At 40.1% G+C, this 27,645-nt stretch overlaps 2 protein-coding genes across 3 annotated transcripts in view; both read left to right on the top strand.

Moving 5' to 3' along the window:
* Positions 1–20,389, top strand: part of itsn2b (intersectin 2b) — a 45,157-nt gene extending 24,768 nt beyond the window's left edge. For both annotated transcript variants that reach the window (XM_084066704.1, XM_084066705.1), the window contains exons 22-40: positions 641–696; positions 1,047–1,213; positions 1,494–1,524; positions 1,675–1,796; positions 3,436–3,532; positions 4,125–4,319; positions 9,449–9,570; positions 9,902–10,008; positions 10,931–11,114; positions 11,352–11,450; positions 12,498–12,581; positions 12,781–12,864; positions 13,219–13,281; positions 13,696–13,845; positions 13,991–14,109; positions 14,237–14,319; positions 15,225–15,308; positions 16,420–16,593; positions 18,807–20,389. In XM_084066704.1, the coding sequence (XP_083922830.1) occupies positions 641–696; positions 1,047–1,213; positions 1,494–1,524; positions 1,675–1,796; positions 3,436–3,532; positions 4,125–4,319; positions 9,449–9,570; positions 9,902–10,008; positions 10,931–11,114; positions 11,352–11,450; positions 12,498–12,581; positions 12,781–12,864; positions 13,219–13,281; positions 13,696–13,845; positions 13,991–14,109; positions 14,237–14,319; positions 15,225–15,308; positions 16,420–16,593; positions 18,807–18,955 (2,170 nt within the window). In that variant the 3' untranslated portion in view covers positions 18,956–20,389. The remainder of the gene's footprint in view (positions 1–640; positions 697–1,046; positions 1,214–1,493; positions 1,525–1,674; positions 1,797–3,435; positions 3,533–4,124; positions 4,320–9,448; positions 9,571–9,901; positions 10,009–10,930; positions 11,115–11,351; positions 11,451–12,497; positions 12,582–12,780; positions 12,865–13,218; positions 13,282–13,695; positions 13,846–13,990; positions 14,110–14,236; positions 14,320–15,224; positions 15,309–16,419; positions 16,594–18,806) is intronic.
* Positions 20,390–21,649: 1,260 nt separating this feature from the next.
* On the top strand, positions 21,650–25,242 carry LOC311043665 (protein eva-1 homolog A-like). The gene is made up of 4 exons (XM_084054991.1): positions 21,650–21,701; positions 22,761–22,844; positions 23,528–23,866; positions 24,702–25,242. The coding sequence occupies exons 2-4, from the start codon at positions 22,772–22,774 to the stop codon at positions 24,812–24,814; spliced, it is 525 nt and encodes a 174-aa protein (XP_083911117.1). The 5' UTR covers positions 21,650–21,701; positions 22,761–22,771; the 3' UTR covers positions 24,815–25,242.
* Positions 25,243–27,645: the final 2,403 nt, after the last annotated feature.

The following is a 27,645-nucleotide window of genomic DNA, read 5'->3' on the forward strand; positions in this document are numbered from 1 at the left end:
CGATCTACAAGCTCAGAACGCATAGCGAGGCATTGTGAGCTTGTAAATTGGCGGTTTTGGGTCAAAGTTCCCCCCAGAATTTGGATGCTGGGTTTCAAGCTGTCAACTTTTGGGTTCAAATATCAAAGGCCAATCACAGTCAAAATCAAGAAGAGATGGGTGGATTAACCCATTTAGACCGGGAAACCCTATACGTAACTATACCTTTCAATCCGGGAACCTCTTTTGGAGTTGTTGTTGCTATGTACAGTATACAGCAACATACATACAACTTGGGTCTGGATTTAGAAGGCGTTTTTAGAATTGGCCTCAGGTCTAAATGGATTAACATGAAATGTGGGAATTATCCGTAGGCTACTTAACTCTCTGGTCAAAAAGGTCGAAGGACAAGGTCACAATCGACAACAGGGTGGAAATGACATATTTTGACGGTGTAATCTTTCTAGTTTTCATTGTAGTTTTGATCTATACTGGAGACAATTATTTCACTGTTGTTTCTACTGGTCAATGTCATCCCTCACCTTCAAAAGTGAGGTTCTATTTTTGTTTGATTTGATCATTTGTGTGTGTGTGTGTGTGTGTGTGTGTGTGTGTGTGTGTGTGTGTGTGTGTGTGTGTGTGTGTGTGTTTGTTTTTCTAGCCCCATGCAATCTCTTCCTGATGGTACAGAGTCAATTGATGGTCAGCAGTGGGAAGGTACAGTAAGAGGAATCTCAGAACATATTCATGATTCAATGGTAAACAGCCTTAATCTGTGTTTGATAAAACTACATTTGAGCTGGAAACAGTATTTTTTACTGTATACTATATATAAACTGCATAATACTGTGCAGTCTTTATACTTGAGTAAATAATTGAATAACTGTAATTGCTATTATGCACTTTTGGGTTGCCAATAAAGTGAACCCGAATTGAATTGATATAGGGACAGTAACATTAAAACAGACCGGGGAATTCAGGCTAGTGCTGCCTGTCTAACCAGCCCAGAGGTCGTACTGGGTTCTAATAACAAGATTTCTGTCGTATTTGTATTTATGTGTGTCTAGAATATGTGGCGTTGTACACGTATGAGTCTCCTGAGGCAGGCGACCTGACGTTCAGAGAGGGAGATGTGGTCTTAGTGAGCCAGAGAGAGGGAGAATGGTGGAGTGGATCTATTGGAGACCGTACTGGAGTGTTCCCAAGCAACTATGTCAAACCTAAAGACAGCGATGTAAGATTCTGTTATACATTGATACTACACACACATACAGATAGACATGCAGTACACCTACAGCACAGCATCTCTGACTGATGTTAGTCTATGATGAAGAATTTTGAGGTGAACTTTTTATTAGCCTATTCAAATAAGGATGAAATACAAATTAATAAAATGCTACCATTGTTAGCCGGTACATGTACTGTATATTCATATAAATAATGTATTTTGTTTATTTGTGTATAATGACAACATATTTGATATAACACTAACACAACATCATATTTTTATACAGACGTCTAGTGTCTCTGGAAAGAAGAAGCCAGGTGAGATTTATTTATTTTCTCTCTTTATGTGCATGTCTTTGAACACACATCAACACACACCGCAGTTCAAATTTGTGTGTGTGCACTGCAGCTATGTCTGTGTTTATTTCTCATCCGTGTGGGTGTGTGTGCGGGTGTGCATGTGTATAGACATTGCCCAGGTGACCAGTGTCTACTCCTCTACTGGTCCTGAGCAGTTGATTCTGGCTCCAGGTCAGCTCATCCTCGTTCTGAACAAGAACCCCTCTGGCTGGTGGCTTGGAGAACTGCAGGTGAGCTTTACACACTGGCACATCCATGATCCTGCTGCAAACATTCTCCACCTGGTGGCTGTAGCATACCAACACAAAGCCTTCCATTTAAACTTTATAATATACTTAACACATTCATTGCCAGGTATTAATTCATTAATTCATCCACCACTGCCAGCGGTTTTACCTTATTTTGAGTCTTTTTGACAATCCACAGAATTATTTTTTCAACTCGGATGTAAACAAACGATGTCTCCGTGGAAAGACTCTCTTCTATCCACTGGGAAAAAACATTGTAACTGCGATTGTCCATTCTGTAGTTATCGGCAGTTGAATATAGCTCGTTTTCACCGAAAATGCAATCTGGTTAAAAAAATCTGAGATAAATGTATTTTCATAAATCTGTTGTAGTGGATGGGGTGAAAATGTTTTAGATGAAGTCATTTCCAGGTGGATCCTTCTCTTTAAGTCAAGGCATCATTCATAGGTTGGCGAAGAGCGCCCTCTAGTGTAATTACTAAAAAAACACCATGATGACGTAATATTACGTCTTAAGCAGTGAAGCGTTGGATTTGAGATGATGCAATATTACGTTCTTGGCAGTCAATGTGTTAAAACACCTGTCCGCATGTCCCCTGGTGTGGTTTAAAACCTCCAAAAAATCATCCCAGATCAATTAATACTTGATGTACATCTTGCTACCTTAATTGAAGCCAGGCCCTAGCCGTATCGTATTTGAGCCAGTGGGTTGCCTGCGATTTATGAGAAATTAAGGCAAAACAGTTACTGAAGAGCTGAACCATGTAGAATTGATTGCCTTAACTAGAGTGGTCCTCGCAGCTATGCCCAAATATGGAGTGTGTTGTCTAACCTCAATTTGTCATCATGAACACATCCCAAGCAAGCATGACCTCATCACAAGCGGGTCAATGTGTCATCAGCTACAAACAAATCACTGAGCTCCATATATGGCCACAAAAGGGGCCATGCCCATATATGGCCATATACTAATGACATCAGGGATCTCGGTTTATGCCCATAAAAGCGACAAGGACTAACAGATACAGAGATCTCCATATATGGCCATATCGATCGGATCGGCAGTGCATCGTAGGTGTGAAGGCGGCCCGAACCTCCAGTTAATTTAAGTATTTTTCTACACTTGTCATGTCGGGACAGGGGAGCACTTGTTTTATATGACTTAAAAACCCTGCATGCTTCCTCAGTGACTACAGTAATGCTTGTATTTAATGAGACTTTTCTTGGCACCCGTTTGACACTTGTTGACGAGGACGTGATGATTTACGATTCTCTGCCTATCAGTATGCAACTCGAACGGCGCTGAGTCGATAAAAGTGCCTTGCCTTGTTTTGAATGTTTTTAGTGGACATGTCAACCTATTTCGAGTTGGGAGTGAGAATGGCACTTCCGCATTCCAGTGTGGGTGGGACTAGTGGGAGCGTTGACACAGTGTTTCCTGTGACAAAACGGGGTTTCCCATCACATCAAACGGGTGACGCATGGTCAGATGTTGCCCCACCTCATCTCTATAGTATGACTTGAGAGTGAGAATATGTTGCATGATTAAGGTTTTGATATGATGAGATTATAACATGTTGAGAGGCTGTCATGATGAGATGACGATGTCATTCTGTCACAGGCCAGAGGTAAAAAACGTCAGAAGGGCTGGTTTCCTGCCTCACATGTTAAAATGCTTGGATCAAACAGTGGCAAGTCTACACCGGCACCACTACCAGGTAACACGCACACTCACTGTCTCTCTTACCAGTACTAAAAAAAATTACTTAAGTAAAAGTATCAATACCCTATTGTAGAAATAGTCTGTTGCAAGTACAAGTTCGGTATTCAAAATGTACTATAGTAAAAGTACAAAAGTATTTGCATCAAAATGTACTTAAAGTACCAAAAGTAAAAGTACTGATTGTGCAGAATGTCCCATTTCACAAGTTTACAATGCGCCGCATTGCGACCCATTGTGAGCTTGTAGATCGGCTATTTTCAAATGGCCGAAATATATATATAGGGCTGAAGTGGTTACTGTATGTTTTGTGATGATAATCTAAATCTGCAGAGTAACTAGTAACTAAAGCTGTCAAATAATTGTAGTGGAGTAAAAAGTACAATATTTGCCTCTGAGATGTAGTGGAATAGTAGTAAAAGTATTGAAAATTGGAACTACTGAAGAAAGTAAAAAATACCACAAAATTGTACTTAAGTAAAGTACTTGAGTAAATGTACTTTACACCACTGCCTCTCACACACACACACACACACACACACACACACACACACACACACACTCTCTCTCTAACCTCCATACTCTCACAGTGTGTCAGGTGATTGCCATGTACGACTACTCAGCCGCCAACGGGGACGAAATGAGTTTCTCTAAAGGTCAGCTGATCAACGTAATGGAGAAGAATGATGCTGATTGGTGGAGAGGAGAGATGAACGGGGTCACCGGCTTGTTCCCCACCAACTACGTCAAGGTGACCACGGCTGATCCTGATCCCAGTCAGCAGTGTGAGTACCGTAAAACAGTTGTCTTTGAATTGATCCAGCTCAGTCTCACTTGTTGTTCTCCGCAGTCAGTGTAACAGCATATTGGTATGGGAAGATGCTGTTGTAAAACTATGAGTCTTTCTGTACTTCATTCAGCGCCTACTCACTAAACCCTTCGTTATCTGTCTGTTCATCAATACTACCTCTTACCTATCCGTCCATACATCCCTCTGTCCACCCCTCTCTGTTTCTTTCACCTGTTCTCAGTTTTACCTCCTTCCTGTCTCTTGTCTGTCTCTCTTCAGGGTGGTAGAACGTCCTCCTCTTCCTTCCATGTCTTCCTCTCCTCTTCTTGTCTTCAGAGAGACCTACTATAACTCTGCTTTGAAGTGGCGTGGTCTATGGATGCACCTCCCACTTTATCCCACTAATCCCACCCATCCCACTTCTGTTACTTTCTAATAGACAAGGAAAAGAAAATGTGTGGAAAAAAACGAATATGAATGATATTTTACTAGGAGCAAAAATGGAAACAATAATAATCTTGAATTGCTTCAAACAGAAACGTTAATTTGAAATCTCCATTACCGGTTAAATAACATTCGATTTTTGTTCCTGTAGAACATTCATGTCCCAACTCCCAAATGGCCTTAGATCTACATCAGGGTTCGGCATGCCTTCATAGTATCAATGCATGCTCCTACTAGAGAACAGGTGCAACAGTCACAACCGGACCTTATTGCCAGAGAGCAACGTGTCGCCGCAAGTTATGTAGCTAACTTGCTCTGCCTTTCCAGACATTATTGCTTACAATATCTAGTCACCACTTGCTAGCCTACACCAATTCACAGTTGAACTAAAGTAAATTGAGCTCACTAATGTTAAAGCTTAGTTGTAAGCTTTGTCTAAACAGATCACAGTTGCAGATTTGTGTGTAATGTTGTGCTGCATTAATTTCTAGCATTACTAATACGAAGTGCAAACACATTGTTTTTCAGTATTTTCAGAGGACATTTCATCGGCATACAAAAATAAACTATGCAAATTTCTAAGTTATGTCCCATATTAGTACTTTGGGGACATAACTATTAGTAAGTTATGTTTTTGAGTTAATAGCGCATTATGACCTGGTGCCGATTCTACAGATGCCTTATAAATTAGTAGTTCTCTAACGTTTTCGTGCCAAGGCCCCCCAAAATGATATGTATTTGGACGCGGACCCCCATCTCAAACAGTTTTTTGCCAGGGACCCCCAGAAGTGAAGATTTATGTTCAAAAAAATTAAACATTCTAAAACACTTTAAAGGTTTTTCAAAAATGTTCACAAATAGCAGATGTACAAGCTCGCAGCGTGGCACGAAGTGACGCGCTGTGAGCTTGTATATCTGCTATTTTGCAGAACCACTGTTGTAAATCAGTGGTTTTAATAGGTTAAGTTATTACAAATGGGAGCGATAGAGGTTAATTTGTCATGCTTGCAACTTTATAAGCTGAAACCTATTACCTGGACAGGAGACATTTCTCTGACTGACTGGTATGTTCAACTATTTGGATACACCCATACCACATGTTCCAATCAGAACTGGGTCAAATAGGATTATTCTATAGTTTTATTTATCCTACTTTGATGATATCCCCCGTGAGTCCACACATGATAACATGATCTATAATAGCTGTCTGACATTGTAAAATCATTTTTTTTTAAAAAGGAAAATATCCTTTTTTGATTTGGAAGTGAAACATACAGTATTCATATGGACAATAAATATGAAGAAGGAAGAATGTGTCATTTATTTTGATCTGATGTCAATGTTATTCGTGCTATAACAGTGTTTTGAGCGTATTGCATACATTAATGTAAAACAAACAACAGTATTATTAGCCTTTTTTTTGTTGCTCTAACTAACCACTTTAGGAATGTTACGTTAGGGTGGAGCACAAGAACAGAAACATTAAATATTGGATCTGCTCAGAACAAATCAATTGGGGGGAGGCTGTTTTTAGTTCCTTAAAAAACAACACATGATTCAGCCAGTTTGACCGCTTTTGTCACATTTCAACCATTCTGACAGATTCCTGAAACATCTGAATGGTTCACTCAGTGTTCTGAAACATCAGAACCATCGAGTAAGTTCCCTGAAACATCTGAGCCATTCAGTCAGATTCCTGATACAACTGAACGATTCAATCCCTTTCCTGAAACATTTGAGCCATTCAGTTAGATTCCTGAAACAACTGTACCATTCTGTCCACGTCCTGAAATAATTAAACCTTTCAGTCAGACTCCTGAAACACATTGAGGTCCTATGTATTCAATTCATCAACATCAATAACACCATACATAACATAAAAATAACACCAAAATACAATATCATAAACAAATATAAAACACTATGTACAGAGTAGAAAGGGGGGGGGGGGACTGTAGGCAGTGAATTCCATCACCTTTCTATGTAATGGGAGAAATGAGTTTACCTCTCCTTTCATCCAGCCATTCTTTCAGTTTCCTGAAACAACTGAGCCATTCATTCAGTTTCCTGAAATATTTGAACCATTCAGTCAGTGTCCTGAAACATCTGAATTATTCAGTCAGTTTCCTGCTTTTATGAGTTCTGAACTGATGTGTACTTAAGTGAACTGGATCACAGCTCCAACTGATGGCAGAGAAAGGAGTCCTGCTTGTCCTCTCCCTCTTTCTCTCCATGTGTGTTATTCTCCCTTTGCTTTGCTTTACTGTACCATATATTCCTTCTCCCCTCCCCCTGTCTCCTCCTCCCCCCTCCTCTACGTTCAGTGGTTCTTAATGTTCCAGATTTTCGTTATGACTTTGCGCGGTTTGGTTGTCAGTTCTTACAGCATTTCAAACTCAAAATGCATTATTCTTAATTCAAAATTCATCTTTAAATTCATTACATAAAATTATGTTTTGAAAGTATTTAATTTCCATATCGTTGCTGTCCGGCAGAAACCAGTTAACTCCATTTCGACGCGTTTTTTTTCCATAAATCAGTACCATTGAACACCCTCTGTGTGTTGGTAAGAAAATATTGAACCAATGAAAAGCATTAAAAAGTTTTCCAACCTACCTTCATTACACCGGCTGTCTGTAAATATTTTATCTGGCTATAAGCACTGATTCTGGGCATTGTCGAGTATCATGATATGCCTGGAAGTCATGTCACTCCACAAAGTAAAAGAAATATAAAATAAGGCAGTTTTGAATCAAGTGTTTGTTACCGCATTGCCTATTTATCACCTCAGATGTTTTCATAAACATATTTTGATATGTAAATGAAAAATAGGTCATTTTTTAGAACTTCAAATATAGATCATTGTACATGTTTGTTGACACTCAACAGAGTAGCTCCACACTCTAGCAATCTAGCATAATGAATCATAGCTCTGTTTGAAAGACAGGTGCTTGTCATAATATTACTGTTTAAAATTGGTTAGTACCTGCCCATGTACCTGCCACACATGTCTTTGTTTGACAGGAATTAATTAAGATTGGACTTTTGATTTAAAAATACAAATTTATTTTTGTTTTATTGGTAACTGTGTCCCCATTATGACCACAACTATGCTCTAAAAGGGTGGAAAAACATTTCATTTCACCTCATCTTTAAGTTCACATAATGACTGAAACTACTGTATGTTTGTAAAATGTGATACATTTTCTGAGTATGAAGTCAAATGTTATTAAAGATTGGTTTGCAGTGACAACCATGCTTTCTCATTGCTGTTGATAATGGAATGTCTATTTGTGTGTGTGTGTGTGTGTGTGTGTGTGTGTGTGTGTGTGTGTGTGTGTGTGTGTGTGTGTGTGTGTGTGTGTGTGTGTGTGTGTGTGTGTGTGTGTGTGTGTGCGTGCGTGCGTGTGTGTGTGTCTGCGCACACGTGTTGAGTTTGTCTGACAGTATAAACTTTCAACACAATACAGATGGCTAAGATAGACGTGTGTGTGTGTGTGTGTCCACATGAATATGAACTGCAGCTTAAATACCTCCTGCGGTGTCATCAATTTGTGGAGTTGGTATTGTAATTGGTCTTGTCCATGTGTGTCATTGTCTCTTAGCAAAGTAATGGATGGACAGATTAACCTTTTAGTCAAACAGGTCAGAGGTCAAGGTCAAAATGACATATTGGTTAAATCAGGAACGTAGAGACAGAAGAATAGATGTTGGTGATGATAGAGTTTACAACACCCAGGTGTGTTTTTTTATAGTCTGAATTTCTGACTGACGGCTGCTTTACAAATATAAAACATTTTACAGGTATCATGCAAACACATCTGCCTGCTAGAGGGAGTTGTAATTGTTGAGCATTAATTATGATTACTTTCGAATGAGTCTGAAAGGAGAAGAAGCTAAGCTCTGTCTGCTATGAGCGTGTGCAGAGGGCAAGAATTCTCCTTCCTGTTTTGGTACAAACAGATTTGTCTGCTGCGTTTGTCTTTGTTCAAACAGTAGGAGAGCAGAGGATAAGAACTCTGAGTAAAGACAGAAAGAGACAGACACACTGAGAGACTGAGACAGAAAGAAAGGAAGAGAACAAAAGGCAGGAGAAGAGAAGGACAATGAGTTTACAGAACCAGAGCAGATTTGAGTTTCTGAAGCTGTGGGACGAGACGGACGAAGGGTTACAGGGACAGCAGACGGATGCTTTAGGGCTGTCACAATGTCTCAATGGGTTGTCTCCACAAGGTAGGGGGGTGTGTGTGTGTGTGTGTGTGTGTGTGTGTGTGTGTGTGTGTGTGTGTGTGTGTGAGAGAGAGAGAGAGAGAGGGAGAGAGAGAGAGTATGTATGTATGTATAAAAGGCTCTATAGAAATATTCACAGATGCACACTCATTGTAATCACCATGTGGTGGTGTTAATAATGATTGTAAGTGTGTTTGTTAATGATTGTTGAGTACCTGGTTTCTATGTTTGTGTTTGAGATCTTATCTATGGGTTGACCTTAGACCTCCTTCCAGTTTACAGTAAACTGACGAAGAGCCTGATTTCAAATGTCCACACAGAATAAACATGTGATCTGAGCGCTTTGTGATGGATTCATCTTTACCTCTCATATACAGTGTACTCTCCAGCAGACTGTTAGACTGTTGAAATGACAGCTGTGATGAATCTTCCTCTCCTCTTCCTCTTCAGGGTGTGCAGATCTGACCAGTTTGGACTCTATGAGTCCACAGGAGAGGAAGAGACAAGGTTACATTCATGAACTGATCCAGACAGAGGAGAGATACGTTGAAGATCTGCAGATAGTACTGGAGGTATATGTTATGTTATTTTATTATATTAAAGGAGTCCACAACAATAACATTAACGAGCGCCAACTGGACAGTGACACATCACCTCCCCTATGCTGAACTGAAATTAGTTAGTTTCATTTTTCCCTAAAGCCTTGAGTATGATTGAAGACATAATAATGTTTACTGTGATTATGGTAAGCTTACATCATATCACACACACACCATAGTGTAAGAACTCTGTATTATATAGTTAATATAAGATTATATGTGAATATGTGCACATACTAATAAATGCAGTTATTGAAGTATTATACATAAATATACACATACTGATGAACGTAAACCTTTGCAGGTGTTCCATAAGCCTATGTCTGAGTCTGGTCGGCTGACGGAAGCAGAGATGTCCATGATCTTTGTCAACTGGAAAGAACTGATCGCCTGCAACACCAAACTACTGAAGTAGGATAACTTTTGGCACATTGTACCACACTGTTTAAATAATGACAGAATAATAACAATTTAACAGTGTTAGCACGCTGTACTGTACCAATCTATTTAAAACTCAAACTTTGGATATTGTACATATTAATTAATGACTCATTTTATCTATCTGTATGGTAACACTAAAACTAACATTTTCTGTTGCTGTAGACACACTCCATGCTCTACTGTGAGTCTACTGTCCTACCACAAAAACATAATTGTATGCTATTTTAGAGTCTAATTGCAACACAGTAATTAATATACAGTATTCCTCTTTACGTTACCTAGCATTGACCTGTTGGGTCAACGCCATTTTCACTGCTGAATATCAACTACTCAAGTGCAACTCTAGATGCTCCACCGTGAGGCTTTATCTTTGCTGTAGATTGAACACCATTCCTCTCACTGCAAGAGAGGCAGACCAGACAACAATAAGAACTGGTAGATTTGGTGTTCACTTTGGAAGATGGAACATGTTAAAGGAGTAGTTCACCCAAAAAAATACTTATTTTCTATCAATTACACACCCCATGAAGCCTTGAATTCATGGAAATTATTTCGTATTTGTTTAATGCCTGAGACAATAATTTGATGACCGGGTGGCTGGTCAGTAGGAGACTCAATTGAGACTCCGTCGGTCATCCAATTATTGGCTCAGGAATGCAACAAAACATCTCCATGAATTCAAGGCTTCATGGGGTGTGTAATTGATTTAAAAAAAGAGCATTTTTGAGTGAACTACTCCTTTAAGCTGCTGTACTCGTGTAAAATTATTATGGAATAAATGTATTAGTATAGCTAATAGTGTGTGTGTGTGTGTGTGTGTGTGTGTGTGTGTGTGTGTGTGTGTGTGTGTGTGTGTGTGTGTGTGTGTGTGTGTGTGTGTGTGTGTGTGTAGAGCATTGCGTGTGCGTAAGAAGACAGGAGGGGAGAACATGCCAGTGCAGGTGATTGGAGACATCCTGGCCTCAGAACTCGCTCACATGCAGCCCTACATCCGATTCTGCTCCTGTCAGATCAATGGAGCTGCCTTGCTCCAGACCCGAACCGACAACCAGCCAGAGTTTAAAGAATTCCTCAAGGTATGAATGAGAGCTGGGGTTGGAGGGATATGAGTCCAGCGAGACGGAGAGAGAACCAAATGGAGGTAGAGAGAATTGAGAGAGGGAATCACATTTTAAAGGAAGGTTACAAGAGGTATGGGAAAATGAGAAAATGGGACTGAAAAGAAAAGAAAGAAGAGAAAGAGAGAGACCAATAAATAACAAAAGTGAAGTTTAAAGAGTTGTTGAAGGAGGTGTGTTTGTGTTTTTCATCAGAAAATTGCTACAGACTACAGATGTAAAGGAATGCCTCTGTCCAGTTTCCTGTTGAAGCCCATGCAGAGGATCACACGCTACCCACTGCACCTCAAACATGTAAGATAACCAGTGGTGGAAAAAGTGCTTACATTTTGTACTTAAGTAAAAGTATCAATACTGCAATTTAGAAAGTACTCATTATGCAGAACGTACCATTTTCAGTTTTAGATTGGCTATTTTGAAATGGACGAAATGTCCATAGGGCTGAATTGGTTAATGTATGTTTTGTAATAATAATGAAAATCTACAAAGTGACTAGAGTTTTCAAATAATTGTAGTGCAGTAAAATTATCTGAGATGTAGTGGAGTAAAAGTAAAAGTACAGAAGATTGGAAATACTCAAATACAGTAAAGTAAAAAAGACCTCAAAATTGTACTTAAGTGGTGTAGTTACTTTACACCACTGAAGATAACATCAAACATGTAAGATAACACATTAACCACTGCCAAACTTGTAAGATCACACTGCACTTCAAACTTGTAAAATTACATGATGTTACCGCTGCATATCTAACATGTAAGATAATGCATCAAATTTATATAGCACTTTTCTTGGTACTCACAGTCGCTTTACATAGCAGAAACAAATTTAAGAAACAACTTAATTAAGAGAATGACTAGTTAAAGGCTAAAAACTAAGCAAAAAAACCCATTGACTCATTGAGTGCCATTTACGTGTTTCACGTGTTTTAGCGCTATGGTGTTGAGTGCCATTAACGTGTTTCACGTGTTTGTTTGTTTTTTTTAACCCAAGATATCATCATCTGAAGATTTGCAGCTCCATCCACTCCTTGTTTAACTTATAACTTAAAAAGGCTGTATCTCGCTTCCTAAGCACTTTTTTTTTACTTTGAAAAAATAAAAAAATAAAAATTGTAATGGCCAGAAATAGATAATAATAATTTGGGCACTCAATGAGTTAAAAGGCAGAAAGGGGGATTCACATGTTAGCCCTGCAAATGATACATGCAGAAATGTATGGATGTCATACACTTCTATTACTACTATTACTACTATTTTATTATCTTTAATTTGGTCTAAACTCACTCATGTACTTACATTCTGGCTTTTGTGCGTGTCCATGCGCGTGCGTACGATTTGCAGATCCTGGAGAGTACAGCAGAAGGCCATGTGGACAGAGGGCCTCTGAAGGAGGCTTTGGAGCGAGCAGAGGAGCTCTGTCAACAGGTTAATTTAGTTTTCCTTTTTTCATTTCTTTAATTCACTCACTCATTTACAGTATTGACCAGGTGACGTTCATAAAGTGTTAACTGTATTGACCAGGTAATGTTCATAAAGTGTTAACTAAATTGACCGGGTAATGTTCCATAAAGTATTAACTGTGTTGACCAGGTGATGTTCATAAAGTATTAACTGTGTTGACCAGGTGAATGAAGGCGTGAGAGAGAAGGAGAACTCTGACAGATTGGAGTGGATTCAGTCTCATGTTCAGTGTGAAGGAGTCACTGAGGTACAACAGTTAAATCCAAAATGGAACCACAGAATCTTATTACGTGGTTAATTATCCCTCAAATGTGTTATCAACAGATTAAGGCCTTTGCAGAACAAGTATGGTCAGAAGAAATCAGTTATAAAATAACTATGAGCTCATATTTTGTCTATAGAAGCTAAGACACCAAATGTGACATAGTTTTTGACATGGATAGACTATTGCATTGTCACTTAATTGTGTTAGTCTATAGATATATTGTACAATTTAGCTGTAAGAGCCATTGTATTTTTGGCTCCAACAAACATCAACTCACTTTAAAGTGTGTCTCTTACTTGTGACCATTACTCAACCATCCTCTCTGTCTCTCAACAGAAAGTGATCTTTAACTCTCTGACCAACTGTCTGGGTCCCAGGAAGCTGCTGCATAGTGGGAAGGTGAGAACTAGGATGATGTGTTTGAGATGCATCCCTACTTGACAAACTGAACCAGATACAGACTGTACATTGTAAAAGCTAGTTTATAAAAGGTATTTTCAAACTGGTCTACGACCATTTTCCCCTCAACACCAAATTTCTTTGCTGATAAGCCCGATACAAGTTAATGATGTGTCGTGAGCTTGTACTGTAGACCTGCTATTTCTGCAGAATGTTTGCATTTTATGATAAGCCCGGAATAGGGATACTAGGGTTCATGTGGTTGAAATAAGTGCTCTATATTCTGATGGCAATCATTGTATAGTAGCAAGTGTATCCCCATCTGTCGAGCTCTTTAGTAAACAGAATATTAATTGTAATCAAAGATACTGGTTAGTTGCAGCTGTAATATAATAGTGTTGTTTCTGTGTGCAGATGTACAAAGCAAAGAGCAACAAGGAGCTGTGGGCATTTCTCTTTAATGACTTCCTGCTGTTGACTCACGCTGCTAAACAGTTCAGCTCCTCTGGACCAGATAAACTGTTCAGCTACAAAAACAACACACAACTGAAGATGTACAAACCGGTGAGACACACACACACACACACACACACACACACACACACACAATAGACAACAACCTCACACTGAGTTCAGTGAATGACCAAATTCTTCGCCAGTAACAACTTTGTCTTTGATCTGTCTGTCTGTCTGTATGTCTGTCTGTCAGCCTGTGTTTGTTAATGAGGTGTTGGTGAAGCTTCCAGATCCATCCAGTGATGATCCTGTGTTCCACATCTCTCATATCGACAGAGTTTATATTCTGAAGACTGACAACATCAATGAAAGGTACGCACACAATGACAACAATACCACACACTCACATTTCGTATATTTGTTCATTTACATACTGCTGTTGGACCATCGTGTGTTTGTGTGTGTGTGTGTGTGCGTGTGTGCGTGTGCGCGTTCACAGGACAGCGTGGGTTCAGAAGATTAAAGCTGCATCTGAAGACTTCATCGAGACAGAAAAGAAGAAAAGAGAGAAGGCTTATCAAGGTAGGTTTACACACATACCCTGATGAAGACATAATACGTCGAAACGTTGGTAACTTATAAATAAAAAAGTTTATTGCATCGTGGCTGCGAGTCTGTGCGACCTCTCCTTTCCCTTTTTTAGGTTTACACACACACGCACGCACGCACGCACGGACGCACGCACGCACGCACGCACTCACACATTGGTGTCCTACAGGGTGTTATAGTGGAACTGACTACGTTGCTATAGTTATGTTTTAAGCTGTTGTTTATAAAGAATAGTACCTTCCTATAAAGTACAATTTGTGTGTTTGTCTGTCTGTCCCAGACTATCAGGCTAAAGGTCCTTACACACTGGGGCGATTTTTTTCATGCGAATAATACGTTTTTTTAAAAAACCTTATAAAGTCAATGCAAGCTTACATGGAGCGAAAAAGCGTCTTTTAATTATTCGGAACGAGTCCGAATTTTGCGTATATTCACATATTCGCCGGTGTGTAACTGCCTTAAAGCTTTTCTAAGTTACTGACACATTACTGTAACTCCACCACTGCAATAACACAGTTTTACAATTACTGAAATTTTAATAGTATTTTTGGCGCAGGACAGCATCGTACTGTCACGTATAAATTGGCCATAAGAGTGAAAAGATGTCTCTATGGGGCAATCGTGTCATTTTAAAAAGGAGGGAGTCCATTCTTTATGTTGCACCTAGTGACTCCTAGGCTGGGTCATAACGATCTGCTGCAGTATTATACATTTCAAATGTTTTATGACTTCATTGTCCTTCGTATGTACGTCAAATTATCCTTTTACAGTAGTGTGCTTAATTATGTGTGTGTGTGTGTGTGGGTGTGGGTGGGTGTGTGGGTGGGTGTGTGTGTGTGTGTGTGTGTGTGTGTGTGCGTGCGTGCGTGCGTGTGCAGCTCGCTCTATGAAGGCCAGTGGAATTGGAAGACTTCTAGTCACTATCTTGGAGGCGACTGAACTCAAGGCTTGTAAACCAAACGGTGAGCTTAGGAAAATCTTAAAACTGCTGTTTGATGTACATGTATTCTCTGACTACTGCCCACCAAGTTCAGTAAAATCTTAATTCAGTTCATGATGTTGCATCCTGTCACATATAACATGGAACATAACACATAATAAACAACAACTTATATGTTACAAATACTGTAACATATGCACCTTGAAGTGATCACACATCACTATCGCATAACACATAACATAACGTGTAATGTATAACTTCTAACATGGATCATAGAACATAGGATATCATCATGTAACATGGCTGTTAGTTTCTCCAGACCACAGTTCTTTTGATTGTTTCATTGTTATTAGTTTGCTACATTCTGGGACTCGTATAGATTGATAAAAATGTAATTAATTATTAAAATATTGATTTATTGATTAAAATGAGTATGTTAATACAATAGAATTGCACATCTGCACTTGTTTGGACTCCCTACTCCCTACTCTTCCATTGAGAAATTGTGACCCTCGTGTCGAGACAGTGGTTCTCAAAGTGGGGTTTGGGGACCCCCAGGGGTCCTTGGGGGGGGGGGGGGTTTCTGGGTTACGTTAGCTATTCCAAAATGTATTTTTATTTTTTTTGAAAAATAGCGAAACAGTCTGGAAATGTTTAAATCATTTTTATTCTTTAAAGATAAATCTTCTTGGGGGGGTGGGGGTGGCACGGTGGGGCAGTCTGTAGTGCTGTCGCCTCACAGCTAGAGGGTCCTGGGTTCGATTCCACCGGGGATGCTGTGGGCACTGGGGGCGTGTCTTCTCCTCCGCGTCATCAGCGCCCATATCCTAGGTGGGGTTGAAATAGCAAATCTACAAGCTCACAATGTGTCGATGTAGATTGGCTATTTGAACTACTTGAAAATGTTTTTCAAAATAGTAAAAGATGGCAAAGAAGTTTAGGGATAATGGGTAAGACGGCGCCCAGAATAGGGCCGTAGATGTACCACAGTCTTTATTGTAGTTACTTCTCTCCGTCTGGAGAGGGAGACAACGGATGTAAAATGTACAGGTTGTAGCTTTAACACACAACTGAGTTATTTCATCACATGTTGTATGGTCACGTATTGTGCATTCATCATGTGTTGTGTGTAGGTAAGAGTAACCCGTACTGTGAGGTGACGATGGGAGCTCAGATCTTCACCTCCAGAACGCTCAATGACACCCTGAATCCCAAATGGAACTTCAACTGTCAGTTCCACATCAAGGACCTGTACCAGGACGTACTCTGCATCACCATCTTCGAAAGAGACCAGTTCTCCCCTGACGGTCAGTTAAACTCTGTTATTCTCTGCTGTCGTGTCCTACTGACTCACCTCCCAGTGAGGAGCCCCCACTGGGAGGACGTAGAGCCTTCTTCCTACTCCTCCCGCCCAACACTCAAGGTCCCTGCTGACAGGTGCCGCTCCAGCCCGTAGGAATACATGCAGTGACACTTTTCACCCTCCCCTCCCGGCTTGTGTTCTTGCAGACGCTCGACAAAGCCGTATGCACCACGGCAGCGGCGGGCTGGCCATTTGGCGTACCGGGCAAATGCCCGGTGGGCCGCTGGGCCAGTGGGCCACTGGGCCCAAAAAAATATATATATATATATATATTTTTTTTTATATTTTTGCTCCCGTTTTAGGATTATTACGCTAATTTCTGGGTTGCGTGGCCCAATTATTAGTTACGTTAATGTTTGGGCTGGGATGCTTTCCAGCAGGGGCCTCAGTGCGGCTGCAGAGTTCATGTGCAGGCTGAGCTGAAGCAGTGAAACGCCCCCCCCCCCCCCTTGACAAAACGGGGGGGGGGGTGGTTCGGACCAAAATGCCAGGGCTGAATTTTGGTCCCAGTCCGGCCCTGCGGTGTATTCAATCCCACAACCTATGTGGTGGTTGGCAGGCACTTAACCACTGTGCCACCTGAGCGCCTTATACACACACTCTTGACACATGATTTCTGTTATTATGTGGAGCACTTTTACTGTGTGAATCCTACGGGGTGAGTCGTCTCAGTCTGGAAGAGGTTCTGTTCGTCTGTGTGCGTTTTGGGCTAATCTCACACACCACTGGACCAATTGGCACCAATTGTCTTGTGCACGTTGCTACTTGTAGGAAATACATTCTTGAATATGTTTTACTTAGAACTTAGTGCTTTTATACGTCTGTATAATTCTGAAATTAGGGATCGCCCTAAATGATTTTTTTCAGGGCTGATACCGATAATTATTGATCAAGGAGACCAATAACCAATATTAGGAGCCGTATTGTAAAAATATGTAAAAACTAAACTTATCGTGTTCACATTTACAGTAACACAAACTTAATATAAGTGCTGGGAGCTTTTATTCATAGATACAGTAGACTGACAGGAAATGGGGAGTGACACACAGCAAAGGTTGTCGGGATCAGGATTCGAACCCACGACACGCTGTCAAGCTGCATTAGCAGCCTAGGTGCTGGGCTGCTGCGCCAGCCCCCCGGGCCTGTAGTAGAATTTCTTATAAACTGAACAGACATTATAAATAAAAATAACAAAACAGCTCCCTGACAGGTATTTTTCCAGTACAAAATTAATAAATGATAATAAACAATAATAAACCTGGTAAACAAAGTGTTTGCTACACCAGAGATGTACATTCTTGAACATAAAAGGCAGTATCAGCCGCTTTTGTCCGTCAATACACCGATACAGATAATTATTAAAATAATTATGCGAAGCCTGCAGAGCTAGTTCTGGCAGACTACTCAAAGGAGTGCCAATTCCTGATCAGTTGATCAGTCACATGCTTACTCCATCTAATTGGGGTGGGCTATTTAAACCTCTCTGCTCACAGCTCATTCTTCTTGCTGCTGCTCGGTCATCTTGCTGCTCTGCTATGCTGCTGCTTTGTGCACTGCTCTATGAAGTGTTTTGTGCTCCCATCACCACCCCAGCATCCACCTGTAGGCTCTGTTTCTATTCCCTTATGGGGGTCTATTTAATTCCCTTTCCCTGTCAAATCTATTTGGCAAATCATTTATTATAATAATTCCTGCTTACAGGGAATGAAGGAAATGAGACAGAGACGTGACGCCATACAAGTATATACTTATACATATTTATGCTCAATATATTTAAGATCAATAAATATATTCAATCCAAGAGTTGTCTGACTGAAATATGAATATCGCGGCCGATAATCGGTGGTTGCCGATTATCGGCCTATCCCTACTTTAAATCAATGGAGGTCGGAGTGGGCTGAAACTTTGAACAAATGGGGAGATGACCTGCGTCATAGACTGACCACATGACATCTGAGATCCTCGTGGAATACGTGGCTCATGTTCTTTTTTTCTTTTGTTTCCGTCTATTTTTGAATACCATTACTGTATTCATTACGGTTGACTATTGTTTTCTACATAACATTTTCAATATAATAAATTAGTTTTTATCACCACCCTCTGAATACTCCCTTTCCCGCCATACATCATTCTCTTTTTATCTCCTCCCACTATCAGAGTTCCTGGGTCGTACAGAGGTTCCCGTGGCAACCATAAAGAAGGAGCTAGAGAACAAGGGAGCAGCGACGCGTCGTCTCCTCCTTCATGAGGTTCCAACAGGCGAGGTCTGGGTGCGCCTTGACCTGCAGCTCTTTAACAACAAATAACCAAAGACATACTATCTGCTCCTAATGCACACACATACTGTATGATGTCATCTGAACCCTCCAATAGGAGGTACAACTGTTTGCTTAAAGGGATGCTTGCTGTCCCCGAGTGCTGATCTAGGACCAGCCTTCACATAGGAAGGATCAGAGTCTGGCTTTGTAAAGTAGCTGGGGCCCCAGATGTGTCACAGGATCATTTCATTTCTGATGGCTCCATTTGTGATTAAATGAAAGAATATATGTATATCTCGGGTGAAAATTTGTATTTTGGACGCAAGGCTGAAACGTTTTATGACCCCCATCGTAACTGTCCAAAGACTGTGTAAATTCTGCTTTGGGGTGTTTTTGCTAAGCAAGCAGTCAAAGGTTTAGAGATAAATGTATATGTTAGAAGTGATCCAGGTCCAGTCCACAACAGCATCTTCCATACTGTTCTGTGGTTCAACAAACAGGCTTCACTTAGCAACAACAACTCTGTACTTTTTCTTCCTCGTTCCATTTTCATCACACTTTGTTTAATTTGCCAATCCCACTGAAGCAACATTTGTTCTCCTTTTAACACCAACTGTGTGTGCAGTTTTCTCTGGTGTGTATTACATCCGGTCTCTGTAACCCTGAGCACCACCAAGTGGTCCTTTTTTTTATGAGAAGTGGTAAAAGGTGTTTAATTTATATTTAAATTCATGTTGTTTTGTTTTGTTTTGTTTTTTGATTGATATGTTTTTTTGACTCCAACGGTTTGAGACGTCCTTCTGTGTCTCCTGTGGACTTGTCGTCATTGTTTTAACAGTATACTTGCCCATAAATCATTGGCTTATCCTACATATAAGGGTAATACAGTGTCATACACGATTATCTGAACTGAAAGGGGTCAAGGCTGCTAGTAATCTGTTGTACCTGCTGTCTTTTCCCCAACACTACAACTCTCCAGTAGTAACACTCTTTGGTTTTGGGGTTTAGTAACTATCTAGTAACCTGTGTTTCAGGGTTTAATAACTAGTTACTTTTCTGTTTCAGGGTTTAGTATCTATTCTCTTCTGTTCCATGGTTTGGTCTCTAAATCTATTCTTTTTATATATTTAAATGTGTTTTTGTGGACCATGTGTGAAGAAACTGTGGTCTGTTTTCTTGTACCTTATGGGGGGGTTAACTTTGTCATTTATTTTGTTTTAAATGTATTTTTCTTGTGACCTGTATTGACTACTGTGCTGAGTTTAGGCTCAACCTAACCTGCTGAGTTTAGGCTCAATCTAATGCTGCCTGTTCATAGCTAGTCAGCATGAACGCTACCTAATATGCTGAGTGTACTTTGATTCTACATGGCACACTATCAATCAGGGTTTCTTAAATCTAATTAAAAGTTATTAAAAGTGACCAGCTTCTGAAATTTGAGTATTCTATACTAAATAAAGTTATACGGCAATCTTTCACTTACATCATTTTCACTTTTTTCTTTTACACAACATTCATTATTTTGAGACCATGACTGATTTCTCGTTCTCTGTCTGGATTGAAATGCAAATCCTGTATTCAACACAAAAACATTTGAATGTTTACTCTTCCACCTGCTATACCCTATGTTTACTAGATTGCACCTATTACACAGTAAAATCCTTAGTGTTAATGGAACTAATAGAACTGTACAAGTACAACCTTCCATTTGTACACTTAGGAGTTCAATTAATACTTAGGATTTTACTGTCAGTTTCCTACTGTCTGGCCCTCATACACTCAGCTTTCCTATTACCCGTCTCTCCTACACTGTTAATCTCAGTTTTCCTAATGTCTGTTTCTCCTACACTATCTCTGTAAGCTTCCTTACTGTCTCTCTCCTGCACTGTTTTTCAGTTTTCCTACCTACACTGTTAATCTCAGTTTTCCTAATGTCTGTCTCCTACACTATCGCTCTTCCCTACTCCCTACTGTCTCTCATACACTGTCTTTCAGTTTTCCTACCTACTGTTTGTCTCTCCTACAGTGTCTTCCTCTCAGCTTTTCTACTGATAGAATAAGTGAAGAGGGAGTGAAAGAGAGATGGAACGTAGAGGGTGAGTACGAGGTTGAGTTCCAGTTGAGGCAGTCATGTGTATGATTCAATTAGCAGCATGAACACATGTCTTATATAACACACACATTATACAGTCTCAGCTCCTCTCCTATCTGTAAAATAATACTCAATACACTCGGAGATACAGAGAAGGGGGGGGAGACTGACATGCTCATGTCTTTTGAATGAAAGGATGAACAGGCTTCTCCATGAGGTCTCTCCCTCCCTCTCTACCTACATGTCTGTTAGCTAAGGACACCGTCTCCTTATTAATTTATTCTTTTAGTCCTCTAAGTGTGTGTATGTCTGTCGTGAAAGTGTTTTTATGTGAATGAAAGAGAATGATAAATAGAAATATATCGGAGAGAGTGACAGGTTAAGTCACAGAAGAGAACAAGACAGTGAAAGAGACGAGTGGTAGAGACAGACAGAACAGAGAAAAAAGAAACGGTGACAGAAATAGAGATCCCTTGGGGCTTAACCCCCCCCCCCCCCCCCCCCTTCTCTGTCTCTTACACACACTCTCTGTCTTACACTCTCTCTTTCTTTCTCTCTCCCTCTCTCTCGCCAACCTGGAAAAGCTGAAAGGAAAAGTCCACTGGCGAAAATCATCCCTCTCTACTGCCAAGGACAAAGAAAAATAAAGAATAAACGTCAGAAGAACGACTGAACAATGTTATTTTTGCCAGAATGAAAGAGGTACATAAATGCTGTTTTTGTTGCACATTACTGTCATGAAGACAAACCGTGGAATTTAATTGAATGGAGTGAGGAAAGGAGAGGAGAGTGGAGACAAAGATCATCATGGAAATGTGAGTATGACCAGTGTTGTTTTTTGAATTGTGTGATGAAGACGGTTATGCTGATGTGGAAAGTGAAATATGAAGTGTATACATGTGTGAAAATACAACCATACCTAACAATAAGATGTGTTTAAACATAAAATAAATGGAGAAACACTGAAGCTCACTGAAAACACTGAAAATCATACACTTTCTTCCTTCCATACATTCTTTTTAGAAACCCTTTCTTTTCTTCTGTTTTCTCATTTCATCATTTCTGACTTTTGTTTTCTGTACCCTACACTTTGTTTATCTCTTTCTCCATGCAGGTTACGTAAAGCCTGACTTAGTTGCGTGCTGATGTCAAATCCCAACAATATCAGATCTACAAGCTTGTAGATCGGCTATTTTCGATTCACAACACAACTGAGTGTAGATCAGGCATAGTGTCACCCTGCATTAGACTCTCACTCTCATTCTCTGTACCAGTGATTCTCAACCTTTTTAATTTCAAGGACCCCCTGTTTGATATTTATTAGACCACAGACCCCCATTTTATACGATTTTTAATCTCTGGGACACCAATCAAAATCCTCAGAGTTCATTTAACTGTGATTTGGGTCCATTTGGTTCCTTAACATCAATTATTTAGCTGGGGACCCCCTGGAACGCTCTCAAGGACCCCTGATGGTCTCCAAACTCCACATTGAAAATCTGTGCTCTAGGCCGGGACTGCTGGACTAGCGGTCCGGGCACCTAGGCTGTCGTGTAGGCTGACAGTGTATTGCGGGTTCGAGTCCCGTTCCCGACGATCTTTATTGCACGTCTCTCCCCATCTCTCTCTTTCTGTTTCCTGTCCATCCTGGTTGTGTGTACACAGACACACACAAACTGGACATATCACACTTTTATGTGATGTATAGTCTGACATTTGCAAATATATCAGGATATATCATCATGAACTCTCCACCTACAGAAAACCCAAATATGGACGTGAAGGTGGTTTCACAGGAAATGGCATCGCTTAGCAACATGCTGGCAGCTTACACCTTTATTGCAGGTCAGTCCTCCTGTGTGTGTGTGTGTGTGTGTGTGTGTGTGTGTGTGTGTGTGTGTGTGTGTGTGTGTGTGTGTGTGTGTGTGTGTGTGTGTGTGTGTGTGTGTGTGTGTGTGTGTGTGTGCCAGCGTGCAGGTTGGGGTGAGGAGAATGTACTATACAGCAACCACCCAAAGAGTTGAAAATTATTCCACCAGAAATGAATCAACATGGCCATGAATTGTCAGCCATCCCTGCGAGACATGTCATACTTTTGACAACATGAGGACATGAATGCCTGATCTTGGGGGTTGTTGGTGGTTATAAAGCTGGAGCCTGTAAGTGCACACAGTACTGAAACAATACTGCTAGAGCCAGAGGTTGAATGAACACATTGTACTCGAATGGATGTGCATTCATAAATAGGAAGATAGGATTAGGACTCACACGTTTAATTGAATGGCCCAAACCCGCAGTGTTATTCCACCACAGTTAACATTTTGGCTTTCAAGTCACCATACATTTGTGAGTCTTATCTTCCTGGTTATTTTGTTTGTTGTTTTTCTATCCGTACCTTAAAAGCTTTTTGTTGCGCGCATGTTTTCTGTGCACACTTTAAAGGATGTGACCAGTGCATTCTGTCTGTCTGTCTGTCTGTCTCTCTTTCTGTCTCTCTTTCTCTCTTTCTCTCTCTGTCTCTCTCTCAGATCATCCAGAGAGGGCAGCATTGGTGTTTCTAGGTGGGGTGTGTGTCGGTCTTCTTGTCACCCTCTGTTCCATTGTCTTCCAAATACACTGTCGCGCTGACTTCCATCATGGAAACCATCACCATGGTGATTATGGCAACCATCACTATGTTGACAGGCACTATAGTCGTCAACGTCAATCATGTCTCCGGCATGAAAATGGTAAAAGAAACCAGGATGACACAACAGTTGCAGTAGCCACTGGAGAGCACAGCGAATCAGAAGGCTGGGATGATATGACATCACAGCTGACTGCACAACGACAGAGGCTTTTTGAGAGAAATCTGCAACACGCCGAAGGTAAAACACATGCACATGCACCTGCACGCACGCACGCACGAACGCACGCACGCACGCACACACACACACACACACACACACACACACACACACACACACACACACACACACACACCTGGCCCGCTATATGTGCATCTGTTCATGCATATTTGTTTAAATTTCATTTAGTAGGTGCTCAAGTGGCAAGCGTGGTGTGAGGAATTAGTTGTCATAACGACTAAATTTGCAAATAATACAAATAATTGGTTACTCTAAATCAAATTAAAAAATAAAAACATAATTTGTGTGTCTGTGTGTATAATTATAGTTTTTAAATGTTTTTTTAGTTTGACATTTTAGATTTCAATTTTAGTTTAGTTTGATTCTGTGAAAAAAACTTTTTGAAAACGGCAAAACAAAGGTTATTTATTAAATATAGTATATCATATAAATAAATATAACATTTTAAAAAATCACAGAAATAAATGTTTTATGGTCATAATTCACCAGGACCCTGGATGGCTTGATTCTAGGCTTAAATGAATTGATATAAATATTTTTGGAAATGTCAATGGGAAAAATGCATTGACTATTTTGAAGTGGAACCAGAAAATGGCAGCCACTGCTATGCCCTATAACAGTTATGGACTTCCACACCTTAAAGGCATGCTCCACAGTTCTTTCTTATCTCCATGCCTTTATCAGTAGGATTAATGAGCAATACTGTATATGCATACAAATTATCTAATTTCACTTCACAAATAGCTTTCACGTTTGCTGTTTTTGTTTTTATGATTACTGTGTGTGTGTGTGTGTGTGTGTGTGTGTGTGTGTGTGTGTGTGTGTGTGTGTGTAGAGCTGGAGCGCACCCAGCGACTGGAAGAGAGGGAGAGGATTCTCCGTGAGATCTGGATGAACGGACAATCAGATATCAGTACTGTTACACGCAACCTGAACACATACTACTGATGAATGATACAGCACATAACATATGTGAGGGCATAACACCTGAACCCCCACAACATGTTCCCCCATAACTATAACAACTTCACTAAATGATAATTAAACAACAAACAGAACCAAATGCGCCTCTTGGCGTGAGGTCTCTCCCAGCCACTACTATCCAGAGACTCTACATTATCGTGCATTCATCAAGATTTGTATAAATAAACCCATTTCTAATACTACTTGTTCCATGTGTTAACTTAGACAGTTGCAGTCTGTGTACAATCCATTATGTTAAGTAGTGTGTGACGTACAATACTTCTGAAAAGGATTGCTCTGTGTTCTGACCCACATGTAAATTATATTGTCAAAATGTTTGTGTATGTAATGTAAAATCATTGGTTTGTCATATAATTAATGTAATAGCCTACAGTATATTTTAGAATTGCCAATTTAGAGACATTATTTTTTTTATGTGATCATTGATAACATGTATAGACCTAGGCTACTGTATATTGACAATAGTTTTATAATGATCAGATTCATTATGTGTGATTTTTCGGCCTCCACAATAAAACACTATGTCTGAACTTTGTTGTGAACTTGTGACCAGGTGATAATCTGTGGACAATGATAACTGTGAACCTGACCCATCCAGACCTCAGGTTCAGAGGGGTCAGGGGTAAAACTTCTTGAGGCATGTTAACTCTTGGATCAGATTGTATGGTGTGGAATAGTGTGCCACCTAGTTGTCAGAGGTATGAATAGCCTACATGTTTCTGATGCTGTTTACACTGGAAGCTGTGTGGTCCCTGTTAAGAAACTGCAATTGAGGTTTCTGTTGACGATTTTGCTCAACATCTTGAAATCTCAGATTTCAGCCCAACTGCAAAACAACATGGATGATGATGATGATGATTCATCTTGTTATTAACATTATTCTCTGGTCCGTAGGGGGCAATAGGCTACAAATGCACTAATATGACCAAACATTTTCAACTTTATCATTGTGATTTTTGTATCATAAATGTGCCTATATGTCCTTACTGCCAATATATTATGTTCTGTATAAATGTGCCCCTACATGTATAATGGACTACTTCACCCATTTTCAACCTATCTTTATATAATATAATTGGTCCTCCTCCTCACTAATGCTCATTATAATATAGTACCATTTTGTCTATTCACTCTGTGTCTCAAAGGAGGGCTGTGGTCAGTTCAGAAACGTATGTTTGCCTATGTAAACACGGTTTTATGAATGAAAGTGAACCTGTAACCATGTGACAACAACCCTCAACAGGAGCATTATACCAAATGAATCACACCTGTGGGTGCGATGTCACCCTATAAGTTCGTCACCCACACACTCTCCCTCTTTCTACTGACTGGGAAGGCATGACAGGGCCAACCTTCACCGCCGAGTGACAACGAAGGGTTACAGGTTCACTTTCATTCATAAGACCGTGTTTACATTCGTAAACATATGTTTTATTTCATTTCAAGTGAACCTGTAACCGTGTGACAACAGTACACAGTATAACAAATTTGTCACAAGGAGAGTGAAGTGGCCAAAACCAAAAGGTCAAACGCCATACAGGAGGAGTAAACCTCATCACAGTAATACAACAGAACACAACCAACTGAGTTCATGCACTTCATTGTCAGCCCAGAGCAGGCAACCAGGAGGAAGAAAGAGGGAGAGCATGTGGGTGATTGACACACTTATAGGGTGAGTCGCACCCACAGGTGTTTTGTTGGTTGTTGCCACATGGTTACAGGTTCACTTGAAATGAAATAAAACCTGCCTACCAGTGACATTGATGGGGAATCCAAGCTAATAGAAACTGCAGGCTTTCTATTCCTGCAAAGTTAGCATGCTATAATGGAAGCCATTGTTCTCACGTTAATAAAAATAAAAACAATTCAATCTTGTTTGAAAAAATATATCTGCCTTACGATGATGTCACTGGTAAGCGGGTTTCTGAAGTGTCCACAGCCTTCCTATGAGACACAGGCAGAGTCGATTTTTTTTACCATTTTATCGTGAACAGTGATGACAAATTATATGAAGATAGGTTGAAAATGGGTGAAGTCGTCCTTTATGAGCATATAAACTCAGTTTTGTTTTGATTGTTTTGTTGCTTGTTTGTTTGTTTGTTTCTTTTTATGCAGAGAATCTAGACCACATCTGTGTTCAAGGCACAGGCCAGATGTATTATGGACAGGGAAGCAGCCCATGTTAACATATTGTACAGTAGCCTATTACACCTGAAACAAACATCTGTCATCTGTGGCAACTGTCAGTCCAGACTCCAGAACACTCCATTTCTCTCAAACGTTTCTACTTGATTCTGTGCCTCTAATTGTAAATAACTTTAGACTGTGTTCATAGCAACCCTAAGAACAATTATAAATGCACACTTTATCAACAGAAAGTCATGGTTTGTGTTGATTAGTGAGGGATTAGCAATCAAGCAATGATGGCCATAGTTCTATAATAGTTTGTCTGGTCTGGTGTAGCTACCCTCCATAGAGCAGCTAATTCAAAACACCAGGCCTACTACATTACTGTTGGATATGAAATTAGGATAGGCTAATCATTGTAATTAACTGACTGGAGTCTAGCTAATTATGAGGTGGGGTCATAATGTCTATATTAATATTGCTGGAATTGGCACTGAACACCAAAACTGCCATATAATATAGATGTTTTTTCTCTTCTAAGAGTTGAAGGTTTGTATTTTTATTCAGTGGTCTCTCAAAGTGGTCCCTGAGGGATTTCCAGGAGGTTATATAGCATCAAAATCAGTTTAACCACTTTAACCCTATCAGCTATTTTGAAAGCTGATTCC

Source organism: Gymnoscopelus microlampas (assembly GCF_963454915.1).
Source record: "Gymnoscopelus microlampas genome assembly, chromosome: 1".
NCBI lineage: Eukaryota > Metazoa > Chordata > Actinopteri > Myctophiformes > Myctophidae > Gymnoscopelus > Gymnoscopelus microlampas.

Excerpts from the sequence above, each read along its gene's own strand:
- LOC311043665 (XM_084054991.1), top strand. The coding sequence starts at position 22,772 with ATGGACGTGAAGGTGGTTTCACAGGAAATGGCATCGCTTAGCAACATG. Across the intron at positions 22,845-23,527 it reads AGCTTACACCTTTATTGCAG|ATCATCCAGAGAGGGCAGCA; the intron begins GTCAGTCCTCCT and ends TCTCTCTCTCAG. Across the intron at positions 23,867-24,701 it reads AAATCTGCAACACGCCGAAG|AGCTGGAGCGCACCCAGCGA; the intron begins GTAAAACACATG and ends GTGTGTGTGTAG.